The sequence below is a fragment of the Haplochromis burtoni genome, unplaced genomic scaffold (assembly GCF_018398535.1).
Source record: "Haplochromis burtoni strain Fernald_Lab_line unplaced genomic scaffold, NCSU_Asbu1 Contig_198, whole genome shotgun sequence".
NCBI classification, from domain to species: Eukaryota; Metazoa; Chordata; class Actinopteri; order Cichliformes; family Cichlidae; genus Haplochromis; species Haplochromis burtoni.
The window spans coordinates 445,226-456,193 of record NW_024582559.1 but is presented as its reverse complement, the minus strand read 5'-3'; the positions used below and the strand labels follow the sequence as shown (position 1 = coordinate 456,193).

The 10,968-nt window shown below is 41.5% G+C and overlaps 1 protein-coding gene across 1 annotated transcript; it reads left to right on the top strand.

The window, feature by feature from the left end:
* Positions 1–457: 457 nt before the first annotated feature.
* Positions 458–10,968, top strand: myoz2a (myozenin 2a; the record flags this gene model as incomplete). Its single annotated transcript, XM_005935224.3, is given in 6 exon segments — positions 458–2,315; positions 3,166–3,249; positions 3,976–4,142; positions 7,850–7,994; positions 9,892–10,075; positions 10,739–10,968. Coding segments are annotated over 5 exon segments (804 nt in total). The 5' UTR covers positions 458–2,315; positions 3,166–3,167.

Here is a 10,968-nt window from a genome sequence, read left to right as displayed (position 1 = left end):
TTGCTGTGCCATCCCGTGAAGCTTTTTGCAAGATGTGTTGTCTCAAATGGTCACTCCATATACAGCGCGGGGAGTTGAGAGGGAGACCAGTTCCCATGGTGACCAGATGTTACATAACAACAGTGGGTACCTAGTGTAGCTGAACCATTAGAGAATGAGAGATAAGGGCACAGACGGAGCCGATAAAAAGCAAGTATTTCCCCACCAATTTGGATCTGGGAAACACTTTGCGGTTCAAATGCTTTTTAAAGGGGTGAAGCCTGTTGAAGTGCATAGCACTGTAGCACACGTAATTTTATTGTCTTGATGCACGCTCAATTATCCAAGTAAGAAAATCCCCAAAAGTTGATTCTGTTCATCTGGACATAGCGTGACTGAAGAAGTCACTTGGATGAGTTATGTTCAGCTGAACATAACTCATCCAAGTGACTTCTTCAGTCACGCTATGTCCAGATGACATAACTTTATTATTATTCTGTGTCCCAGGCATAGCTTTCTGTTCACTATGCAGTGCAGTTATGCCACTCAGCTTGATATCCAACCCTGAATCCAACATACTGTAGCTCTGCTATGTGCCGCAAACTCAGCCTGCCTTCTTAAAAAACTGGGGGAAAATGAGACTAAATTAAATGTAGCAAGGTCGTTGGAAACATTGTGATGGTATTATAAAGTAAATGAATTCCATTAGACTTTGGTACTTCCTTTATCACATGATGGCACTTAAAACAAATAGTATGTGATTGGTCTGCAAGCCCTGAGGGGACCATGTTCCCGTGGTGGATGTCACTGAATATATTTAATGTTAGCTGTGCATAGCAATTTCCTGAGTGCTGAAACAGCTTTATTTTGATGTTAAAGCTTTGTCAGTGGTTTACTAAGCGAGTTTTCATGTCTTTAGCATTTTTCAATGCATGTCTATTAGAAAAGTTGCAAGCTGGCAGCACATTATTGCCCTATGTATAGTTAGAGCAACTCCAATTCCTCCAACACTTATCAACTGCCAGATATATCCTCACTTTATCTTCCAGAGGGTTTTCATTTAAGTTTATCCGAACTACAGATCTAGTAATCGCCCCACATTTGTTACTTCTTTAGCTTCCAGACTTTTTTTTTTGCAATTTTTGTGCTCTTGAGGAATAGTTTTCTAGTCTTTCTGAAGGTCTTTCAAAGTTTTTCTTTTGACATTAGCTGCTTTTTCATTCATTTTCAGTCCTTTTTGTTCACTGAAGCCTCATCAGAAATGGTCTCAGTGGAAGGGTGGCTGTCAAGAAAGCATTCTGAAGAAAGGGAAACATGGAGGAGAGACTGTCGCATTATACAAGAAATGGACTGAAAATCAGTTGCAACAGGTCTCAGAGAGTGATTAATCCAAATGGGAAATTTGTGGTTCAAGACATCTTTGATGTGTTAGGATAGCGAGGGACAACACTGAGTGTCTTCGGCCATCTATATGGCATGGTGGGGGTTCTGTCTAATTGGTAACAGCTTCATTTTTCAGCATGATAATGATCCCAAATACTGCCAGTGCTGTAAAAGCATATCAGCATAGAAAAACACACACTGGTTCGCAGTCAAACACAATGGCCTCCGCAGAGCTTGCAGTGTGTGCTTTCTTCTTTGAATGTCCTTTAAGAAGCTTGGAGAACTATATCTGAAGGCTACTTAAAGAAATGACGAGAAAGCTGCCTAAGAGATCTCAGACTGTGTTGAAGAATGGAAGCGATCGTACCAAATACTGATTTTCAATCTCTGCACCTACTTTATATTTTCCAAATATATAAAGAACAGGACTTTTGCACAGCACTGTACATGTCTAAATGCAGTGAGTTGCAGTTATCCGACTGGGTAACAGGTATGCCTAATAAAAAGTGTTTGCCTTTTATTTATTTATTTGCTTTTTTCATTAAGTTCATTCTCATTTTTTTACATAATAACTCTAAAAGTGCCCGCTAGGTAAATGTTTGCCTGTTTTGAAATGAACACAGATTCATTTTGAGCTACTGTAATAACACCGGGCCAAGGGAGATGGTGTTGGGCAAGTGAAGTAGTAGTGGCAGCGGTCTAAATTTAGTCGCCCTCTGCTTGTGAACTAAATACCAATGACAACAGACAAACTGACACCCACCCACCCACCCACCCACTCATTCAGTCACTCACAGGCTGCAGCCCCCACTTGCTGCCCTCCCCAACACAAGCCTCAGTAACGGGGAGCGTGAGCGCCCACACGGGTCACACTACCCGGTCTGACCTCACCTTTCTTTCCCCGAGGAGACAGGCACAACTTGAGACAACCCCCTGAGGGTCCTTCAGGACAGGTAAGCCATCGCTTGGGCTTCTCCACAGGTGTGCTGTCCATGTCTAACGTGACACTTGCACTTTTAATCAAGCATGACTCTCTCTGCCACCTACACTCAGTCCCTCTGTATTTTACTGTTGGTGTGATAGCTTGCTTTTATATTTATTTTTTTAATGAACACATACATGAAAATGTATGTCTTTTTTCTGTATTAATTTAATTGTATATATGGGATATGTCCTGATTTATTTAAAGCGAATGTACCTCAAATGCAAAGCTATAAATAGCATATATATATCTACACAACAGCGTATTGGAGGTAAAGCATTTTGCAACCTTGTCTGTTATCAACTGATTTCTAAGTGATGGTAATTTGAAGACTTGCTGTGAAATGCTCATTGGTTCTTTGAGGAATTGTTCTTTGCTTTGTGAAAAGCATTTTGGATTCTAATAAAACACTCGTGTTCTCCGACACCTCGGTGTAAACTTTCCGATTTGCTCTCTAATCTGCTGTCTCACATGTTCGATGTGACAACACCATGCTCTGCATCCCTGTCCTTTCAGCCCACTTGGGTAATTTCAAACATATCGATTCCGAGACGCCCCTGGCACTGCTGGTTGCCATATCTGCAGAGCATGTGCTTGGCGTTTAACAGCCCAAGGTTATTTAAAGGGAAGTGCTAACTTTGCCCTTTTCACTGCCTTGATAAATTCTATCTGCTTCGGTGGGATTTTGTGCGTGTTGTGGGTGTTTGATGACTAACATGCAGCTGCCTTGCTTTTGTCTTTGATTGTACATTTGAACAGATTGTACTGATGTGCACTGTCTCCTGTGACTTTTTGCCTCACCCCAATCTCCCCAATGGCAGCCATGTCACAGTTCTCCACCATGACAACCAGAGAGAGGAAAATGCAGGCAGCAGCAATCTGCAGGGAGGTTCAAGCCCAAGAAGGTAGCTGTATCGTTTCCTCTTCACTTGCATGTTTCCCTGATCCCTCTGACCTCCCACATTCTGTTCTTACCTTCTTCATTAAACATGTAAACAAAGACAAGGAGTTAACAACACCGTAAGTTACAGTACAGATCTGTTAGCCTTACTGTCAAATTCTCCAAAATTTACTTTATAAAAGGCATGAGTCCATCATTTTCTAGCAAAACAGTTGCCAACCTTCCCCTCTATGATCCTATAAATAAGCAAATGACTACTTTTATGGCTCATAGTAACTAATCCTTTGTCGTTCTCCTTTGAACACGCTATTTCAGGGCGTGGACAACTGTGCGCCTTGGGGATGGGGAGGGTCTGAAGGCTACTGACAGCTGAAAGATATTCTGGCAAATTATGTGTCTCACGCTTGAATATAGGCCGATGACATCTCCATGATCAGCATGCAGTAGCTAGCATGGGGAGCAAACCATAAAACAAGTACTGAATATGAGCTGATTACGAGGGAAGATAATTCCTCGTTCATCATACTGGCAGGAATGCTAAGTCAGCAGCCATGTACAGGATTTTTTCTTTTGTGCAGGGAGGTTTTTTTTTTCCTGTATGGATTTAATTTGATTCAGCATAGGTGGGAGTATAGGAATCGTGAAAATACATTTGTCTTGTCAGAAGTCTGATTCAAGCACTGAATAAACACAAGTTGTTTAGTCTCTTGTTTTGTTTCCTTCTGTTCAGATATAGAAATGGATCTGGGAAAGAAGATGAGTGTGCCTAAGGACATAATGCTGGAGGAGCTGTCTTTCGCCTCCAACCGGGGCTCCCGTCTCTTCAAAATGCGTCAGAGACGATCAGAAAAATACACTTTTGAGAGCATCCAGAACCAAAACAACACACAGCTGAATGTAAGAAGAACTGTGGTCTAAATTATTATCTTAAAGAAATTGGGGGAAAAAAAATTTTTCTTTTTCAACAATAGGTCCCAAAATCGAGTCCTTGTTCATGTTAGCATAGGAACTACAGTTAAAGCTGCAGGCAGTAGCAGGCTACCTTATCAGGAAGATTTGCTAGCCAGTTACCTTGACTCTCTCAAAAGATAAAAACTAATTAAATCAAACAAACTGACTAACCGGACGAACCAATCACCCTAATCTAACCAACTAAGCTGATCAACCCAACGCAACCCAAACAAACAATCAATCATCCCAACTAACCCAAACACCAACCAAACTAATCAAATTAACCAACACAACCAACCCAACAATCAACCCCCCAAAAAAATCTGTCCTCTACAACTTTATAATCCACATTTCATATCTTCTTTGTTTGAACTGTACCAGTTTAAGATAAATAAATAAACTAAAGTTTATTTATCGATCACCACAACCTAACAGCATGTAAATCCCATACGTAGCTGTTAACGGATACTTTAAAGCATTAATGTGGCCACTGTAGCTCACATTAAACATTAATGTGAGTCAGATATTTTAATTAAAAGGCCCCAGAAAGGATCAAGATCACAAACACACTTTTGAGGTCCAGTTCAGCCACTAAGATTAACTAAGATGAAGTCTAAAGATGGCTACCGGCCTGGTGCTGACCGGTTACTAAAAGCAGGCCATGCTTTTAATCATGCAGAACTTAAACTTTTAATACAAACCCAAGCTGTCTTTTGTAATAGGCTGGAGACATGTTCATCTCTAGTCTAAAGCTGAGCATTTACATACTGGATTCTAAGGGGATTCAGTCACTTTTGGAGGCAGTTCCTGGCATCTCTATCGGTCAATTCTTTAGCACCCAAGGTTGCAATCTTTAAATCTTTTAACCACCTAACTCCTGATAAGACAGCAAATAAGCAGATAATCTCATTAAACTGCACAACTAATAGAGTAGAATAGAATAGAATTCAACTTTATTGTCATTGCACATGCACAGGTACAGGGCAACGAAATGCAGTTTGCATCCATCCAGAAGTGCTTTAGTGATATAGATATATTACAATATATATTAGCAATAATATAGATATGTAAGTATATTACAGAAATGGGTCTATTATGGTATGTTATAATGTACACGGTATGAAGTATGTTGTGAATATTCTATAACTATAAGTATGTACAGGCTGTAGTGAGTACAAGCTATGTACAGGCTATGAACAGGATATAAATATGAAAAACTATACAGAATATGAAATAAATAACTTTACAGAAATCTGAGATATACAGCTATACAGAAATGGGAACTATGCAAGTTGTAAACAGTTGTAGGGTTAAAAATTATCGTATGTACAGAATGATTATTACAGAGCTATACAGTAGTGCAGTTAAGATAAGTGAGGGTGTAGATAGTTTCTACAGAGGCTATATAAAGTGCTAGTGGTTGTGAGTGGTGGTTCAGTCCATGTTATTATTGTGTGTTTGAGGGTACGGTTGTCCATTGTGGGTGTGTGTATGTTCAGTCCATGAGTTTAACGTGGGTCAGATGTCAGGAGGCAGAGTTCAGGAGTCTGACAGCTGTGGGGAAGAAGCTGTTCCGGTACCTGGTGGTCTTAGCAGTGTTGCCAACTTAGCGACTTTGTCGCTATATTTAGCGAGTTTTCAGACCCCCTTAGCGACTTTTTTTCTAAAAAGCGACTAGCGACAAATCTGGCGACTTTTTCTGGTGTTATTGGAGACTTATTTATGACGACTTTTTGACGTGAAAACGCGTATCGCTCTTACTCTCAACAAGCAGCGGTGCTGCCGTGGGCACCTCACCCGTGCCAAAGCGCTCACAGGCGGAGGATAGTCCTCCCCCAGCTGCTATCAGGGCAGGAGACGTTCACACCTGTGCGTCCAAACGCAAATGAATCGCGCATGAGCGAAGCCGCTGCTCCCGCACTGACTGTAACGCAGTCAGTTCTTCTTTTACTGTTATGCTGTTTTGTGGATCACAAGGTTTAAAACTACTTATAAACACACACACACAGTAACTCCACCAGAGTGCCAATTTCGGGTCACTTTTGCCGGTCCAAGCCCGGATAAAGGAGCAGGGTTGGAATTGTGACATTAAAAAACAATAATTGCTCAAATAAATTTAATTTGTAGTTCTAAATAAATTCTAACTGCATTTAGGACGTTTTGTACTCACTTTATGTCTCTTCCACGATGTTATTTCTCTCTCCAACAGCATAGGTTACAAATACATTAGCGTGACCAATTATTCAAATTAGGCGATGACGTCATTTGGCGACTATTAGGAGAGCCAATAGCGATTTTCCTGGGAGGCTCCTGTAGCGCCTCCCAGAGGGCAGGAGGGTGAGGAGTCCATGTGATGGGTGACTGGGGTCTCTGATGATTTTCCCAGCCCTTTTCAGACACCGCTTCCTGTAGATGTCTTTTATGGCAGGAAGTGGTGCTCCGGCGATGCGCTGGGCAGTTTTCACGACCCTTCTCCGACCCTCTGCAACGCCTTCCGGAGAGACACTGAGCCTCGCGTTGTTCACGCGCCGCCATCTTGGAAGCCGCCGGCAAATCATTGAAATGCACATAAATTTATGATCATTTGTAGGGATAAAGATTAAGAGGGTACCGTAATTTTTCATGCCCGATTATCCCTTTCCTAATACATCTTGTTTCACCAAAACATGAAAAACATTCCACCTTACATCCTGACAAAGTATAAGCACTTCGAGTGTTTATATTGCTTGTGGCACAAACACAGGGCAGTGTATCTGTAGCACAAGTCGTGCAGTTGGTCATAAGTGGTTTTATTAATGTTCCTTTGTGTATGGATGGGCAACACGCCAAGTTAGCATTTTCTTTTCTCAGCGGTACCATTCGCTGGTCTGGTCACACAAAGAAGTTCATGTCTCACAGCGCACAGCAAAATCAAGTAAAGCCAGGTTTCTCTCTGTTATATCTAATTAATTAGGATCCCTAGTTATGTCCTCTTTAATTTAGTTGTGTGGTTCCCTTGTGTACTTTTCAATGCCCCCCTTAAGTCCACAGATAAAATAACTATTATGCTCAAGAGAAGTTTTTCCCCTCATCTTTGATGTATGAAGGACTTAGATATCTCGGTTTGTTTATTGCTCTGGGCAATAGAAGGATTTTGTTTCAAGTTGTCAACATTTCCTGAGGAAATCCTCGAGTAAATCATCATAAATATCTTTCAGAGGGGATGAAAAGCCGGGTGCTGGGGCTGCAGTACATTTCATCTCAGTCCAGAGAATAGTATTTCGAATGTAGAGGGCAAATGGACAGACAACTGGACAAACAGATAGCTCCTTTGTTTAAGGAAAACGTGGAAAATTGAAGATCTGTTATGTGCTTATCATGTGATATCACTGCAATGAAGATACAACTGATTTACTGTTTAGATTTATGACTTCTAAACTGAGGAAACTTTGATATGCATGTCATGGTTATCCATTTTTATGTCATATTAACCTCAAAGATGGCAAGATGTTTGCTGCTTGTTTCTCCTGTTACCAAGTAACCAAACAAATGCTGTCGAAAATGTTCCAAAAATTGTGTGAAACGTTGATATGAATTGTCAGGAATCAACTGATTGATAAATGGTTTCAAACCTTTTTTGTGGGCCCGAATGACCTCTTTGATCTTTCTTGTAGAGCATTGCCATCTTCCAAACTGAGACTGGGAATACCACTGACAGCCACAGCAGCCAGAACAACGTAGGTGTTGACCAGCCACCGAAAGTGACATGTGACACAACAGCTATGGAAATGGTGCCAGATCCCACCAGCATTGCTCCGGGTAGGTAAAGCTGTGTGATACAGTGCACTGAAAAAACTTTCCAAGGACTCAAAATCATACAGCAGTGATATACTACTGACTTATATTCAGCTGTTCCTATCCATTTAACCTGTTTGCGTTAATTGTGTTGTACTAAACTTTGGTCTTTTTGCTGTATGATGAATGCTAAGTACAGCTCCCAGCGGAGTGACTGTGCACATGTGCTCTGCACAAAGTACTAGATGTGCCGTGTTTTGATATGGATTCAACTGTTTCTCGTTGTTTGTACTCAAGCAGGCTTTGATCGTGCAGGAAAACAATTTTCTTCTTTGCCTGGAATCTGCTGGCCTCGGGCTAAATATGATTACACATTTCTGTTCTCCCTCTCTGAGCCTGACTCCTTTATTTATTTTTATATATTCATCCTACTCCCTTCTCTCATGTCTACTCCTTTTATTCAACCGTCCTTATTGCAATCAGCTCTTACCATCATTCTAAAATTCGTTGAGTTTTACTCACGGAAACCGTTTCCTGTTTGGCTCTTGTGCTGCTGATACCATCAGCTGTGCACTCACATCCTCCCTCATGTCCTAATTTTGCTCAGCTGACACAAAACCATGATTTAAGGATGACCGTGTTGACACTAGGGTGGGGTGCTATTTGTGGACCAGACACAGACCCCAGGGTATGTGAATGAAGTCAGTCCAACTGTAGCAGAAATCCGGCCAAAGTGCATCAGGTATCAAATGGGAATTATGTTTAAAATAGCCCACTCATCCACTTACTGTAGGAGTGCATGCCAGGCAATAGTCATATACAGTAAGCCCATTTCAACAGTTAAACACCGGAAACTTCACAAAAAGTTATTTTTGTGCCATTTTTCAACAATGGAACAAGGAATAAGCAAACGTGCCTTTAGTTATCAGGCCACTTGGACACTAATTAAGCCAACTGCTGTTTTTTTTTCACATTTACTTTTTGGTTTAGTTCCTTCTTTTATCCCTGCATGAAACTGGGGTGTAATCATCCTTTCCCACGAAAGTATCAGCTTAGCCAAACGTCCAACCACAGGAATAATATCCCATGGCCTCAGAAACATTTTTACACAGTGTTTTGTCATAGATTATTCCCCCCCCTACCAAAAAAATCTGTAAACTTCCCCACAGGTCTGTTTGGTTTCTCCTGCTTCCTCCTCAGGGCAAAACATAAACTCAGGAAGGGGGAATTTTTCATTGTGAGGGGTTAGGACGTGACACAGCGGCCCGTGTTATGTAACGCCAAGCTTGCAAGCCCCCCTGAGTGAAGCGCTGGGTTTGAAGGATAGTACTTTCGATTGGACTCTCCCATCAACACACACAGTGTATGTGGGGAGACATACATGCAGGCATGCATCCACACACCCACACGCACAAACACGGGGAAGCTGTGCCTTTATTCTGTTTGGCTGTGAACTTTAATGAGAAAAAAAGGAGCTAAAGAAGAAAGACAGGACACTTAGACTGCTGTTAAATTAGGTACACATTTGTAACAAAATACAGATGAAGATATTTTTTTTAAAATGTCACTTTCCTTTAGTCTGAAATGACCTGATCTCTTTGTTCTTTTGTATTTACATGCAGTCAAACTAAAAGACAAACCAAAATCAGTTAAAAGTTTAACAGTTACAGACGGTGGAAAGGGGAAACGTTTTTTCACTTCTGAACTCAAGTTTTCTTCAGATCTGCGATGAAAGTGAAGGATCTGCTTTCTTTGGACAGTACGTTCGCTGGTGGCTGTTGAAGAAAGTCTTTTGAACTGACTCTCACTAAGTTCTGGTTTGCGAACCGTGTGGAAAAAGCCAACGCCTGGTCTTTATTTGACATAGAAAAACAGAAAAGCCCCACATGCCTTCACTGCCAGTGTTGTATAATTTATCCAGGGTATGGAGGTCCTTTGAAAGACATCCCTCCGGAGAAGTTCAACAGTACAGCTGTGCCAAAGTCCTACCACTCACCCTGGGAGCAGGCCATCATCAATGACCCTGCCTTGGCTGACACTCTCATCACCCGCATGCCAGAGCTGGCACCTCAACAAGACCTGCCAGGGTACAAAAGCTTCAACAGGTAATGCCCAAATAGGTCAGATGTGTCAAATATAAGGCCCAAGGGCCAGAATCATCCTTTCAAATGTGAAAGAGGGCATATATTTTGGACTTTTAAATGAAGTTTTACAGATTTTCCTACTGATAAAGGCCTCACCCATGACCATTCATACTAGATCAAAATAATCATGTAAAAGATAGCCCTGAGATTAAATGCACAGTTAAACTTCTTTGCACGAACTTGAATCAAAGCAGACCTTATGTGGCCCACAATGTAAAATAAGTCTGACATCCCTGAAACAGGTGAACAAATGGAAACACAAATGGAAATTAGGAGTTAAAAGTGAAGTTATAACAATAAAACATTTAAATATATAACTGTTGAGGGTGTGTTTTACTATTTATGAATGTAAATCGCATCCATTCAAAAGTCTAACTCTCTCTGAATTATACATTCTTGCTTTAATATAGCATGAATGCAAGTGGTGAGTGAGCAAAGAAAATACTGTCCTTCACCTCATTCGTTGCACAGTGTTTCTCACACTCAGCAACTGTATCTTAGAAATGTCCCCGGGTCAATGTCTTTGCTTGGCTTTAATTAATTGCATCACTTCAAATGTCACTTCAAGTTTCTCTCATTAGCACATGTTGTCTGCTGTTAACACCGTGGCTTTGTCATCTCCAGGGTGGCAACCCCTTTCGGTGGTTTCAGCAAAGCACCCAGGCCTGCTCCTGTCAAGACCCTTCAGGTAGAAATCCTCCCAGAGCTCCCGGAGCTCCAAGGGGACACCCCGGTAATTCGACCCTCCTTCAACAGAGCTGCTCTGGGGTGGGTGTCTACGGGTGGTCCAGTCCCCCTCCCTAATGTTTCTGTCGAGAATGCGCTCATCCCTGAGTCAGAAGACCTTTGAACCC